The 15,036-nt window shown below is 36.9% G+C and overlaps 3 protein-coding genes across 4 annotated transcripts; 2 read left to right on the forward strand and 1 right to left on the reverse strand.

Moving 5' to 3' along the window:
* The first annotated feature begins 2,160 nt into the window (after positions 1–2,160).
* LOC121765714 (GTP cyclohydrolase 1-like) lies at positions 2,161–4,659 on the forward strand. Its single transcript, XM_042161921.1, has 2 exons — positions 2,161–2,666; positions 3,239–4,659. Exons 1-2 carry the CDS (start codon positions 2,480–2,482, stop codon positions 4,393–4,395), a joined length of 1,344 nt encoding a protein of 447 aa, XP_042017855.1. The 5' UTR covers positions 2,161–2,479; the 3' UTR covers positions 4,396–4,659.
* Positions 4,660–6,222: 1,563 nt separating this feature from the next.
* Positions 6,223–8,866, reverse strand: LOC121765844 (chloroplast envelope quinone oxidoreductase homolog). Its single transcript, XM_042162106.1, has 4 exons — positions 8,687–8,866; positions 7,839–7,980; positions 7,310–7,401; positions 6,223–7,132 (listed from the first exon to the last, which is right to left on the reverse strand). The coding sequence occupies exons 1-4, from the start codon at positions 8,750–8,752 to the stop codon at positions 6,446–6,448; spliced, it is 987 nt and encodes a 328-aa protein (XP_042018040.1). The 5' UTR covers positions 8,753–8,866; the 3' UTR covers positions 6,223–6,445.
* Positions 8,867–12,121: 3,255 nt separating this feature from the next.
* Positions 12,122–14,835, forward strand: LOC121766115 (chloroplast envelope quinone oxidoreductase homolog). Of its 2 annotated transcripts, none has more exons than XM_042162456.1 (4): positions 12,122–12,216; positions 12,795–12,936; positions 13,659–13,750; positions 13,926–14,835. In XM_042162456.1, exons 1-4 carry the CDS (start codon positions 12,151–12,153, stop codon positions 14,613–14,615), a joined length of 990 nt encoding a protein of 329 aa, XP_042018390.1. In that variant the 5' UTR covers positions 12,122–12,150; the 3' UTR covers positions 14,616–14,835. The 2 variants fall into 2 exon arrangements, with proteins under 2 accessions (XP_042018390.1, XP_042018391.1); XM_042162457.1 differs by having other exon boundaries at positions 13,929–14,835.
* The last annotated feature ends 201 nt before the right edge of the window (positions 14,836–15,036 follow it).

A 15,036-nucleotide genomic window follows, 5' to 3' on the forward strand; every position in this document is an offset into this window, starting at 1 on the left:
GCCAGGATTCGTAAATCATAATTATGGTGCATGTGCATATCTCTATTATTTCATGTATTATTAATTTCACATATTTTTCCTATTTCTTGATTATTAAGTTAGATTAATCATATTATAAATAGAGTCCTTGTTATCTTTTAAAGTAGGGGTGGGTAAACGGTCGGTTAACCGACATTAAAAATTGGTCAAAAAACCAATCGAAACCGACCCAATATCTAGTTCGGTTACTTATCTAACCGACTCAATTAGAACTGGTCGGTTATCGGTTATAACCGAAATAACCGAACTAACACTTCAACTTTTAATTTTTCACTTTTCATCTACTTTTATTATTACTATTATTATTATTATATTATTCCTATTTTCCATTAATGCATAAATTTGTTCAGGCACTTCAAAAGTTAAACTTTAAATAATTGAAAACTTTTCTGCGATAATTAAAATAATAGTTAGGCACTTTATTGACTTTGAGATATTATAAATGATAGTAACACAATTAAAATAAACATTGACAAAATTTGATAGTAAATTACATTTTTTTTTATTGTGACACATAAAATAGTGGAGAATCAATGTAATATGGATATAGTATTTTTATTTTGCACTGCATGCTTGCCAGTAATCTGCATCACAACTAAATAATACGAAACAAGAAACAAGAAGAAACACACACAAAGATTAACACAACCAATCATATAACTCAAATGTCGTGGATTTGGCAGAATTATTTTCTCACTATTATTCAATTCAGTCAAAAATATCGAGCCTCACGTGATGGAGATTTTCCAGTGCTAAATTGGATAAACTAATTAAGGCTGAAAGCTGCTAAAGTGGAATATGCACAACTCAAAACAACAGCCAATTTGGCTAGAATTCAGAAACTATAAAACAAATTAGGATTCAAACAAAAGCCCCAACGTTTGAGAGAGAGATAGAGAGAGCAAAATTCTGATGGAAGTAATATTCAAACAAATTTCATAATCTGCAAACAATCGAGAACCATAGATGTATAACTACATCATAGTTGTTGTTTGCCCTAAATCTGTGACTTATGTGAATGACCTAGTCAAATGAAGTAATAACCTAATAAAATGAAGTAATGACCTAATCAAATGAAGTAATATAGAAATCTAAATAATGACGATTTCCACACTTCTTCCCCATTCTTTCTTGCCTTCAATCAGCCTTCTCCACGCTGCTCTTGCAGCTTCTTGTTCTTAGTCAACAATGGCAGCTCGTCCGGCATCCTCTCCAGCCCATTCCCTATAGCCCCATGACCTTATCAATTATCTCCTTTTGCATCTCCTTATTCACAATCTTCCATGTGTTGAATCGATAATGTCGACCTCATTGGAGTTGTTCTCTGTCAATTCCTCGACGATGTAATCTAGATTTCGTAATTGATCGATTTTCCGGCGGAGTGCTTGGAGGCGAGCAACTTGAGGGGTCCGTAGGGAAGTCTCTATCTGAAATAACGAGAGGAACTCCTGATTGACAGCACCAGTGACTCCGGCGATGGCGACGGAGGGGCTGTCCTTGCAGAGAGACACGCTGAAGGCAAAAGGGGAATTGGGGTCGGGGACGGTGAGAGAGAATTGTAGAGAGAGAGAAGTGGGTTAGATTTGGGAAGGGATGAAGAACTGGATATTCCGGAAATACCCCTTTACCAATTTAATTAAATAAAAAAATCAGATAATGTATAATTATTAATAACCATTAGATGTGATTAATGAGTGGATGAGATTTGGTCTCTAGTTCGGTCTTTAAAATTGGTTCGACATTGATCACAACTATATATATATATATATATATATATATATATATATATATATATATATATATAATAATCAATCGGTAAACCGGTGTACCGAAATGTCGGTATATATCGAAGATTCGGTATGCCGGTATACCCCGGTATATAGGAAATCTAATACCATTATCGTACCGGATCTTTTGGTTCGGTATCATACCGTACTGAAAACTAAGGTATACCAAAAAATCAGTATTTTTTCGGTACGGTAAGTCCGGTATTCCAGTATTTCGGTATAATTCTCCACCCCTAGTAGATGCTCTAAAAGGGACAAAATTTTGTTACTTGGAATTATAAATATATAATGTACACTTAACTGAATCTTCTTCATAATCAAGATCTGTAATTATGTGGAAACAACACTAGCAAATTTTGGTAGATAATCATCCCATTTTCCATACAAGCCATATAAACACTATAATCTCTTATCTCTACAACAGCCCTTCGTTTCTCCATCTCTCTCATCATGGATTTATTGATAACGAGGTTTTAGCACTTCGAGTTTTGGTGTGGTCGCTTTTAACCTAAAAAAGTTTGGAACTTTTCCATTGGGAGGCAAAAAGACTTGATGCCCGAATCCATACCATTGGTGGATTCTGAATATCGTAGCATTAATTAGTGATTTGAATCTCAAAAGGGGGGGAAAAAGGTGATTTGATTTTGTTGTCGATGGGCGCTATAGATGGAGTGAATGTTAAGGGTTGTGTTGAGCTAGGGTTTGAGGAAGAGCCTGAGATTTTGGCAATTGAAGAAGCCGTGAGAGTTTTGTTGCAGGGCGTGTGTGATGATTCAAATCGTGAAGGTGTGAGGAGAACTCCTCTGCGCGTGGCTAAGGCTCTCTGGGAAGGGACTCGAGGTGATTTCCTCAATTCGCTAATGTTTTATTTATTAGTTTTTGATGAAATGGAGATTAGTGTGATTTGATCAATTTGTGGTGTGTTTGGAGGTAGTGAATTTTGATTAGGTTGATGTTGTTGAATAAAGAATAAAATGTTGTTTTCCAGTGCTAATATGTTTTTGAATTGCTCAGCCTTCTGTTTCTTTGTGCTTTTAATTGTGTAACATTAGTTTGAAGAAGCTTAGGAATGTAGAAAGAAGATACTAATAATAAGGTTAGTTCACTGCACAAACAAGATATTCATTTGTTTCGTATTGAGGATTATATGAGGGTGTTTTGTACACAAACTTATGGATACCGTTGCGGTTGAGGAGAATTAGTTCATTCGTGTTTTGAGATTTGGCTGTGTATACTCTTAACTCCCTACATTGTGTATGGCATTTTTCATTCAGTGTAGTCTGTTGCTTCCATTTGTTTCCGGTGTGTATGAAAGTTTTAAAACACTTATGTTGGTTGTGTTTGTTGATTAAGGAAGAGGGATTGTGGCTTTATGCTAGTCGTAACATTTTGATCCATTGATGTACGTCCAGGTTATAAGCAAAAGGTGAAGGACATTGTCAGTGGCGCATTATTTCCTGAAGCTGGGTTGGAGAATAGGGCCGGTCATGCTGGTGGAACGGGTGGGCTTGTAGTAGTTCGAGATCTTGATCTCTTCTCGCGCTGTGAGTCTTGCTTGCTTCCATTTCAGATCAAGTGTCATGTAGGCTATGTCCCATCTGGCCATAGAGTCGTAGGCCTTAGCAAGCTGTCTCGAGTTGCTGAAGTCTTTGCTAAACGCCTTCAAGATCCACAGAGGTTAGCCAACGAGATTTGTGAGGCATTGCAGCATGGATTCGGACCAACAGGAGTCGCTGTTGTCCTCCAATGTTCCCACATCAATTTTCCCAGTTCCGAGTCTGCCCTCTCCGATCCAAACCACAAGGGGTGGGTGAAAATGTTGGCCAAGTCCGGCACAGGAGTCTTTCACGATGGTATGACGGATGTTTGGACTGATTTCCTCAGTCTTCTGAGATTCCGAGGGATAAACGTTGAGGATGCTCATTCAAGTGGATCAGACAACAAATCTTGGTGCCCGTCTCATGCTTGTTCCAAGACAGGGGTGCCTGATTCAGCAATGCTTCGTTCAGTAGCTTCGATTCTTTGTTCACTGGGCGAGGACGTCCCTCTGAGGAAAGAACTTCAAGAAACTCCTGCTCGCTTTGTCAAGTGGCTGATGAGCTTCAAAGATTCTCGTTTGGACTTGAAGCTGAATGGATTCGTCCAAAACAAGAGGGATTTCAGGTGCAACGACGAGCACCTCCGTTGTGAGCCGAATCTCTCATTCTGGTCACAGTGTGAGCACCATCTGCTTCCCTTCCATGGCGTTGTGCACGTAGGTTATTACAGCTCAGACGAGCTCAACCCTGTCCAGAGATCTGTCCTGCAGTCGATAGTACATTTCTACGGGTTCAAGCTTCAGGTGCAGGAGAGGCTAACGAGGCAGATAGCAGAAACAGTTTCTACATTCTTGGGGGAAGATGTGATGATAGTCGTGGAAGCTAGTCATACTTGTATGATTTCTCGAGGGATCGGGAAGTGTGGAAGCAGCACTGCCACCGTTGCTGTTCTTGGTCGATTCTCCATGGACGCCTCAGCAAGAGGCAAGTTTCTGGAGATCATCCCCGACTCCGGGGCTGGGGAAGGTTGATCTTTACTCCGGTGGCGAATGTTCCTTCCTGTCTGTGGTGAAGATGCCATTGAAGTTGCAATAAGAAGTGAGACTTTGTTGGGGCCAAATATATTCACGTCAAGTCTTTCATATTCATTTCATTGTCTTATTTGAAAGAGTTGGGGAAGGGGAAGCAGTGAGGATTAAACTGGAAACCTCTCCATTTTATATAGAAAAAAGTTGTAATAGTATTTCATTAAGGTGATAATAATTTCTTGTTTTGTATACAAGCTTGGGTTTAAATATATGTCTACTCTCCTGTGTTTATAGAAGATTGAATTGAGTGGAAATGATTGTTGGATTATTGAGAGAGAAGTATATAATCATTGATTCCTCTATGAAATTTATTTTAAAATAAAGATGATAATCATATTGTAGAGTTCTTTCTTTTTTTAGTAAAACATGTTAATTGAATTCCATTTTAATGAAGAAGATTAGATTTATTCCGAATGGGGGAGTGACGCACAAGGGTTATGCGTCGTTATTAATGAAACGCACAACCCTTATGCGTCTTTGGTTAATGACGTACAAGGGTTATGCGTTAAACGACGCATAAGGGTTATGCGTCTTACTCTAATAATGCATAATTCTTGTGCGTCACACTGGTTAGTATTCCCGCCTATCACCCGGGTGACCCGGGTTCGATCCCCACCAATGGCGCATTTTTTTAAGTGATTAGTATTTGATAAAAATGAGTTATTCTAAACATTTGTTTTTGGCAAATACATATTACTCTTATTGTCTATGTTTATCACCCTCGATTACTTAAAATCAACACAAACTTTAAAAAATTAAATTCAATAAAAAATTAAATGCACCAATCCATATTATAAATATAATTAAAAATTATCTTTAGCCCTATCAAATTAATGCCCACAATATAAAAGTAGGAGAGTTCCTATTATTTTTTAAAAAAAATTCCACTTTTTTTATCTGAATTGAACCTTTCATATATGTATAATTGCATGCATAGTTCAATGATAATTGATAATCAATTTGACAAATATTTATATTAACGCATATTGTTTGCACAATGACGAATATATCTATCATTTTTCTTTGTTGAAAAGGTTTGGTTTTTGTAAATCATTTGGCAGACCAATCGTATTTCTTGTCACAATTTATAAAATGTAAAAGTAAAATAAAAATATTAAATATATGAACTTTCAAATTGCCAATCATGAAGTGTGCATCGCATGCTTGTCGTAATTTATCGGATGTTTATTTTAATATGAAAGTCACCTATATATAAATACCCTTTTAATAGGAACAGTATAATTCCATAATTTTTATTAACACATATTCTATAGTCTCATCCCTCAATAATTCACCTCTCTCTCTTTGCGTCTCTTACGTAATTTCACGATTGTGTGTGTAGACTTAGACTCAAGTTATAGTCCAAAAAATACGTACAAAATTTACTAAGTCAAAATCTTAGCCTAGCAAGACAAGTTAGTATATTGATTTGAGCAAGAAAAGTTATAGTATATATATATATATATATATATATATATATTGATTTGATGATTGCAAAAAGTAATATGTATTTGCCAAAAACAAATGTTTAGAATAACTCATTTTTATCAAATACTAATCACTTATAAAAATGCGCCATTGCCGGGAATCGAACCTGGGTCACCAGCGTGATAGGCGGGAATACTAACCAATGTGACGCACAAGGGTTATGCGTCATTAGTGTAAGACGCATAACCCTTATGCGTCGTTGAACGACGCATAACCCTTGAGCGTCACTCCCTCATTCGGAATAAATCTAATCTTCTTCATTAAAATGTAATTCAATTAATATGCTTTAAAAAAAAAGGAACTCTCATATTGTATGAAAAGTGAGAGTACAAACGTTACAGATAAAGATGACATTGATGAGCAAAAACTACAGCTAACACATCAGAGAATATGTAGAACTGTACACAACAAATCACTATAGCAAACCTTACACAAACAAACACATTCTTCAAGCAACATATCGTTTTCTTATTACCTTTGTCACAGCACTGAGGATCACCTTCATCTACGGCTCGACGACGATCTTTCCAGTGGCGTGGCCTTCGATGCACTTTGCCCAGGCAGCTCCGGCGTCGCTCAATGGGTGCTTGCAGTCGATCACCACCTTCAGCCTCCCCTGCTTCACCAACTCCGCAAGGAACGCCAGGTTCTCCCCCTTGACGGAAGCGAAGAATGGCACCAGTTTTTTCTTCGACATTGTGATCTTCTTCACGGCGAAGGTCCACATGGCGCTTGCCCCCGGCGAGAGGTCGAGCACCTTCCCGGTCCGGCTCAGGTTCGGCTCAAACACCGACCACGGGATGGGAGGCGCGCATTGAATCACCGCGTCGTACTTCTTTCCCGACGGGCTCTTGAGGGCCGCACCCTCTGGGCTCTTGTAGTCGAGCACCTCGTCCGCCCCGAGGCTCCTCACAAGGTCGAGGTTGCGGGCTCCACACGTGGCGGTGACGTGCGCGTTCGCCAGTTTCGCCAGCTGGACGGCCAAGTGGCCGACGCCGCCTGAGGCGGCAGTGACGAGGATATTCTTCTGGGGGCCACTGCCGTCGAACTTGAGGCCTGCCGCTATGAGGATCCCGTGAGCAGTCGCGCCGGCAGCAGGGAGGCATGCTCCTTCAGCAGCAGATACTTCAGCAGGCCTAAGAGCTGTTACATCTGCCTTAGCCACACAATATTCTGCTAAACCACCTCCTGTCTGTTTTATCAAGATTCACAACCACAATCAAAGAAAATCAATAGAAAAATATGCAAGACAGAACAACAATCTCCTACATAAATATGCAAATTCTAGATAGCTGTATATCTAAATGAAATTTGATCTCCGACTAGAAGGCTGAAGATCAAATGTAAGAGAAAAAACTCAAACACTTACACCGACATTCAAGCCAGCGATGACTTTATCACCACATTTGAAGTTTTCTACTCCGGGGCCAACCTCCACAACTTCTCCAGCTACATCGTTAGCTGTTTCGAGAAAAAAATGAAGAAAGATTTGGAAACAGATATTATAACCGACAGCATACACAACGAAAGGTTTAGTGAATGGCCCAAAGCAAAGATTCTAGTAATAGCTTTTCCTCAGTCATGTCATGCCCCCCTCAAATAAGAATAATTACAACAAGCTCGACATCTCCTTAACCAGGATGCAGTTACTCCTCTCCTAACTGGCTGAAACCTAATGCATGTTTTCCATTGTCAATCAAGCCTAATGCATGTTTTCCATTAGTAGCCAACCTTGGTTTTTCACCCAACTTAATATAATCTGTCATTTAGATTGACGCAACAAACACTTTTTGGAAGCTAATCCCTAACTGCTTCCAGATGCAGCTCAGATTTAAGAGATGACTATTATCGAGAAGATTCCGCAATTCTTAGTGAAATAGAACATGTAGTAAGCTTACCAGGAATAAAAGGAAACTTCTTAGGCATAAAAGGACGAAGCACTCCTTTCTGAATTTTCCAATCAAATGGATTTAATGCTGTGGCTTCCACCTTCAGCAGGACTTCACCCTTACCCGGGCAAGGAACTGGAACTTCAACTTGCTGGAATAACATAACCATTATCAATCAAGCTCAGGTGGCATAGCCACAAAATTTACTTTCTATTAAATGTCTCTTTCCATTTTCAGGCATCAATAAAAAGTACGTCAGCCTCATTAAATGGAGTATATTCTGGTCCAAACTTTGTTCCTTAATGCAAAAAGTAGATCAACATAAATTTACTTTCTAAAGTATTAAACGTCTATTTATGGAGATCATATACAATTGTGATTCACTGGTCCAACTTGTTCCTTAATTACAAAATTAAAATTTGATCTGCCCTTTTTTGAAATCCTAGATCCGTCCTTGCTTCTACACAAAGAAACTAGCTCCTAAACATTTCCCCAAATTCCAGCCTTAATAAGTGGAGTAGTATATTCTAGATCATCCAACTCGATCATTAAATTAGTTAGTTCATTCATTTATTTCTATCATTTGGTTAAATTTAATCCAAACAAGTGAACAAACTAGCTCTAAAGATATACTCAAAACACCCAAAAATCAAGGAAAAAGGCAAATCTACACAAACAACTGCGATCACAGACACAGAAATGAAAACTCAAACCTAATCACAGATTCACAGCCATTAAAACTATATATAAAAAAACCTCGGTCAACGAAAGCTTCTCTAACTCCGAATTAAATCATAGTAGAAAGTAGAAACGAGAGATACTGAAAAAAAGAGGCGATCGGAATCGGATGGAGTTACCTTCAAAGCAGCAGTTCCGCCGCCGTAACCGTCGTACTGGACCGCGCGCATCAGCTTTCCCGCCATACTTATTTTACACACACACACCGAAATTGGTGAAGAAAATTTTCTTTCGATATTTAGTCTTCACCTCTCTGTGAGATATAAGTAGAATAATTTGACGATGGTTACTGATTAAGTGGCAGATTTTGAAAATGTTTTTTTTTAAACATCGCTCTCCCTTAAATAATTTAATGAAACTCTAGTTGACTATTATTGGGTTTGATAAACATCTCAATAATTTAATGTTTACATAATTACATTACTGTATCAACCTATTTTTTTCTCTTCAGTATTTTTTTTGTGTGATACAAGAAACACATCTATAACATTCCATAAATAGATTTAAATTAAATTTTAAGTTAATTGTTAAAAGTATTTTAAAGTAAAAAAATGATACTTATGATAAATAATAACACCTACATTAATATATTACAATAAATTAATTATATTAGTATAAATTTATCAATATTCGTGTATATGAATATTATTGGAGTATATAAATATGTTGAATGTATACATAGTTTTGACCGTAAACTATTCAAACTTCAAAGACTAAAATATGTAGAATGATAAATTTATGGCCGCTACTTTTGACGATTGAAAAGTAGTATCGAATTCTTAATGAGATTTTTGATTTGGACGAAGATCTAGAAGATAATATATAAAAGAATACTAACTTTGAACTTTGTTAAATCTTATGCTAGTAGTTCCGAAAAGGGTAGTTTAGGAAAACTATATTTTGAATGTTTTTGTAAAAGTCATACATTAACAAAGACTAATATTTTTATATTCTTATTTTTTTCAATTTCGTCAAACATGGAGTATCAGTTATTGATATATGGCATGTCAATACTATTTCACTATCTTCGTTGTTCTTATTTATTCTTGTATGAATCCACCGAAAATTCCAAACTTTGACAATAATATACATATTCGTTGGATTCTTACCAACACGCATTCAACTCGTACCAACAGAAAAGGGAACCTCAATTTCTTAGTAAATATCATTGACTTATAGAAATTTAACATGCAGAAGAATATTACTCCTATTAATAAGGGAACATCTTTTTTTTTCCACTAACTTTGTGAAATTCTCATTTTAGGTCCGTGAACTTTGAAAATATCATTTGAGTTCCGTCAACTATGAGTTAATATGAATCGAAACACTCCCTCCGTTCCATAGTAATAGAGTCATTTTATCATTTTGGTACGTTCCATAGTAATTGAGTCATTTCCCTTTTTACTAAAAGTCAACACATTTCTCCTCTCTTACTTTATTCTCTCTTCATCTCTCTACCTTTTTCATTTTTCAATTTATTCTCTCTTTACTTTAACTCACCTAACACAATTTTCTTAATCTTCGCCAAAAGAAAAGCCTCCATTATTATGGAATGAAGGGAGTACTTATTTACTATTTTCAAATTTTTCCGAACGAAATGCCCTTAATACCTTGAAGGATATATATTTTTGCTAAACTTATCACATACTCATATTTTTTATAAATATCCTTATTATATATTTTTCCTAATTTCTAAATATAATTTGACCTTCAATATTATATAATCCTGTGACACGCAAGAAAAGTTCCATCTTCAACTTTTAATAATTAAATAATTTTAAAATATTTTTAAGGTATGGATACGGGTAAAAATTAATGTCATAATCAATAGAGGATATTTAAATATTAATATATTATTTAAAATTTAATTGTCTCAATTCGCGGGGGATTGCCCCAAAAATTCGAGTCCCTTTTGGATTTCCTTCTTGATCAATCACAACTGCAGCATTGTCATCATATCGTTTTATCATACTATTGTCGTATTTAAGTTAATTACGGGTACGAACAATTATAGCTCTGATTACTTCTGATGTTCTAGGGGCATATTTGGTACTGCTTCTTTGATCATAGCAACAATGACGTCACCATTATGAGCATATCGAGAATTACTAGCTCCTATCCATATATAAGATGATTCATCTCAATACTCTGCTTAAAGTTAGAATATAAAACCACGTTATTTCGCAGATACATTAATATTATTTGACAGCTTAATCTTCACTTCATATCTGTTTATGTCTTACATTAATATTATTTGACAGCTTAATCTTCACTTCATATCTGTTTATGTCTTCCTAATTCAGTATAAAGAACTTATATCAACTAATATTTTATCACAGAATTGATATAATTTTATCAATATAATATCTTCTAGATACTTCAACCAAATTCTACAATTCCTATTCCAAGACCAAGTCCATATGTCGGTCAGAATAAGTTGGTTTATACTTTTATATATTATCTTCTATACACTTTAGAGCATCCACAATAGGAATGGCTTCCCATGGACTAGCACTAGGACTTTCCAAAAACATCTTCTGCCACGTCACTAGGACTTACCACCCCACTGCAACATCACTAGGACATTCCATTACACAATAGTAGACAAACACTAGGACTAGCACTAGGACATCCCATTAAACAAATTTACATTTATATATTGAATTAAAAATTATATACGGAATTATAAATACGGAACTAAAATTTCGACATGAATACGGGCGGAGAAAGTGCAATAATAATCTTATTAAATAAAAAAATTAAAATAATACAATGCAACAAAAAAACAACAACTTAAACAAAGTTTAGTATACCTTAAATCTTTATAGTTTGTCGCTAGCCCGACGGTATGATATGTTTATGTTTTATGCCTTCATTTTCGATGATCGTTGTTCATGATATGAAGTACGAATGAAATGAAGTGCAACGAGCCGGCTATATAGAGTTGAAATTTAAAAAAAAAGTAAAAAAAAATCAAAAAATGCTCTTGTCCGTCAGGATCCACAATAGCGGACGAGCGGACAGACGAGACGAAGGACGACCGAGAAATCCGACGGACTAGAAGTCGTCCGTGTGGCTCCTCCGCTCACCGGTCGCAATAGTGGACGAGCGACGGACGAGCGGCTTGCCGGTCGCTCGTCCACCTGCTCGTCCACTCTTGTGGATGCTATTAATCAAATTCTATAATTCTCATTCCAAGTATGCGTAAGAAGTTTCTAAGCTATTTATGAAATATTATAGATTAATGTTTCTTATATTTGTTAATTTGCTTTGTTTCACTTTTTTATTAAAAAAATAGAGAACAGAAAAGAATACGTTGATTAAGAAAAGTCTAGTCTAGTCATATTGTCAACTAGACTCTCATTTAATAATACAAATTATTTAGTTTTCATACACTATAATATAGGAGTAATAAATAAAATGAAATATAATAAATCAAAAGAATAATAAAAGTATGGATGAATAATTATACAAAGAAAACATAAAAAACAAACGCGTGGTCTCGTGTATATATATATATATATATATATATATCAAAAGAAAATTATCTTCACCCATTTGTGTTTGTGTGTGTAAAATAAGTATGGCGGGAAAGATGATGCGCGCGGTCCTGTACGACAGTTACGGCGGCGGAACTGCTGCTTTGAAGGTAACTCTTTCCGATCGCCTCTTTTTTCAGTATCTCTCGTTTCTACTATGATTTAATTCGGAGTTAGAGAAGCTCAATTTTCGTTGACGGAGGAAATTTTTATAGTTTTAATGGCGGTGATTAGTTTTGAGTTTTCATTTTCTGTATCCGTGATCGCAGTTGTTTGTGTAGATTTGCCTATTTTCCTTGATTTTTGGGGTTCTGAATATATCTTCAGAGCCAGTTTGTTCACTTGTTTGGATAAAAATTAACCAAATGATAGAAATAAAAGAATAAACTAACTAATTTAATGATCAAGTTGGATGATCTAGAATATACTACTCCACTTATTAAGGCTGGAATTTGGGGAAATATTTAGGAGCTAGTTTCATTGTGTAGGAAGCATGGACGGATCTAGGATTTCAAAAACGGGCAGATCAAATTTTAATTTTGTAATTAAGGAACAAGTTTGGACCAGTGAATCACAATTGTATATGATCTCATAAATAGACATTTAATACTTTAGAAAGATTATTTATGTTGATCTACTTTTTGAGATTGATTCTTATTACTTAATCGTAGTGGTTATGTTATTGCAGCAAGTTGAAGTTCCAGTTCCTAGCCCGAGTAAGGGTGAAGTCCTGGTGAAGGTGAAAGCCACAGCGTTAAATCCATTTGATTGGAAAATTCAGAAAGGCGCGCTTCGTCCCTTTATGCCTAAGAAGTTTCCTTTCATTCCTGGTAAGCTTAGCTTAGTAGTACATATTGTAGTACTGGCTTAACTTAAATATGACTTGCAGAATAGAGTGGCATAGTATACAGTTCTTGGTAATGAATGGTATAAGTCATCTCTTAAATTTGAGCTGCCCTGGAAGCAGTTAATTGTGTCAATCTAAATGACAGATTATATTAAGTTTGATGGACAACCCTTGTGATTCACCTAGCTTGGCTACTACTGGAAAACATGCATTATGTTTAAATTGTTCTTTAAAAATTTCAGCCAGTTAGGAGAGGTTTGATGAGCCCATGCTACTCTTACAATATGTCAAGTCTTTTAACCGGAACATCCTTTGATTGTTTGCATTGCTTGATTTTCCGAACTTTGGAGTGCAACTAAAAAACATAATGAGTTGATCCAGGAGAGTATTAGTTAACACCCGGGTCAAGGAGATATCGAGTCCATGTACACGTACTTGTTAAACATTGACTTCGAACTTAACTTGTTGATTTGTCGAATATACTACACCTGTTTGTTCATTGAAATTATTCATTAGTTCGAACTTGTTGTAATTATTCTTATTTGAGGGGGCATGACATAACTGTGGAAAAGCTATTTGAATCTTTGCTTTGGGTCATTCACTCAACCTTGCGTTGTGTATGTTGTTTGTTATATTACTGCCTGCAACTTTATAATTTATAATATTTGTTTCTATTATTTTCTTCATTTTTTTTTCTCGAAACAGCTATTGAAATAGCTGGAGAAGTTGTGGAGGTCGGCCCCGGAGTAGAAAACTTCAAACCTGGTGATAAAGTCATTGCTGGCTTGGACGTGGGTGTAAGTGTTTTGAGTTGTTTCTCTTACATTTGATCTTTGGCCTTGCAGTCGGAGATCGAATTTTATTTAGATATACATCTATCTAAAATTTGCAGATTTATGGATGTGATTGTTGTTCTATCTTGCATATTTTTCTATGGATTTTCTTTGATTGTGGTTGTGAATCTTGATAAAGCAGACAGGAGGTGGTTTAGCAGAATATTGTGCGGCAAAGGCAGATGTAACAGTTCTTAGGCCTTCTGAAGTATCAGCTGCTGAAGGAGCATGCCTCCCTGCCGCCGGCTTGACTGCTCACGGGGCCCTCATATCGGCAGGGTTCAAGTTCGACGGCAGTGGCCCCCAGAAGAACATCCTCGTCACTGCCGCCTCCGGTGGCGTCGGCCACTTGGCCATCCAGCTGGCGAAACTGGGGAACGCGCACGTCACTGCCACGTGCGGAGCCCGCAACCTCGATCTTGTGAGGAGCCTCGGGGCGGACGAGGTGCTCGACTACAAGACCCCAGAGGGTGCGGCTCTCAAGAGCCCATCGGGCAAGAAGTACGACGTGGTGATCCAATGCGCGCCGCCCATCCCGTGGTCGGTGTTCGAGCCGAACCTGAGCCCGACTGGTAAGGTGATCGAGCTCTCGCCTGGAGTAAGCTCCATGTGGACCTTCGCTGTGAAGAAACTCACGTTGTCAAAGAAAAAACTAGTGCTATTCTTCGCTTCCGTCAAGGCGGAGAACCTGGTGTACCTCGCAGATTTGGTGAAGCAGGGGAAGCTTAAGGTGGTGATCGACTGCAAACACCCATTGAGCGACGCCGGAGCTGCCTGGACAAAGTGCATCAACGGTCACGCTACCGGAAAGATCGTCGTCGAGCCGTAGATGGAGGTGATCCTCAATGTTGTGACATAGGTGATAAGAAAGTGATCTCTTGTTTGAAGTATGTCTTATTTTGTCATTTTAAAATCTATTTACTTTTGTTCTATTTTAGTTAAGTGAAACTCATTATTCTACTAATTAATTACTGTTGGAATAAGATCGCATAATATCGGGAGAATATTATGTGATTGATTTGGGAATATATCATGCCTAAATTAGAGTAGTAATTATTGTAAATTTACCATATATATAGAATACCTAGTCTATAAAACATGTAACCAATGTACCGTATTATTCATTCAATACAAGAAGTAATCTTCTCCCATCAATCTTAACATAGCCTCAGAGCAGAAACGATCCCGGCTCAGAAAAATTTCATCATAGCCGATATACCTTTACCCAACCTGTTATCAGCCAAAACCAG

Source organism: Salvia splendens, chromosome 14 (genome assembly GCF_004379255.2).
Source record: "Salvia splendens isolate huo1 chromosome 14, SspV2, whole genome shotgun sequence".
Taxonomy (NCBI): Eukaryota; Viridiplantae; Streptophyta; class Magnoliopsida; order Lamiales; family Lamiaceae; genus Salvia; species Salvia splendens.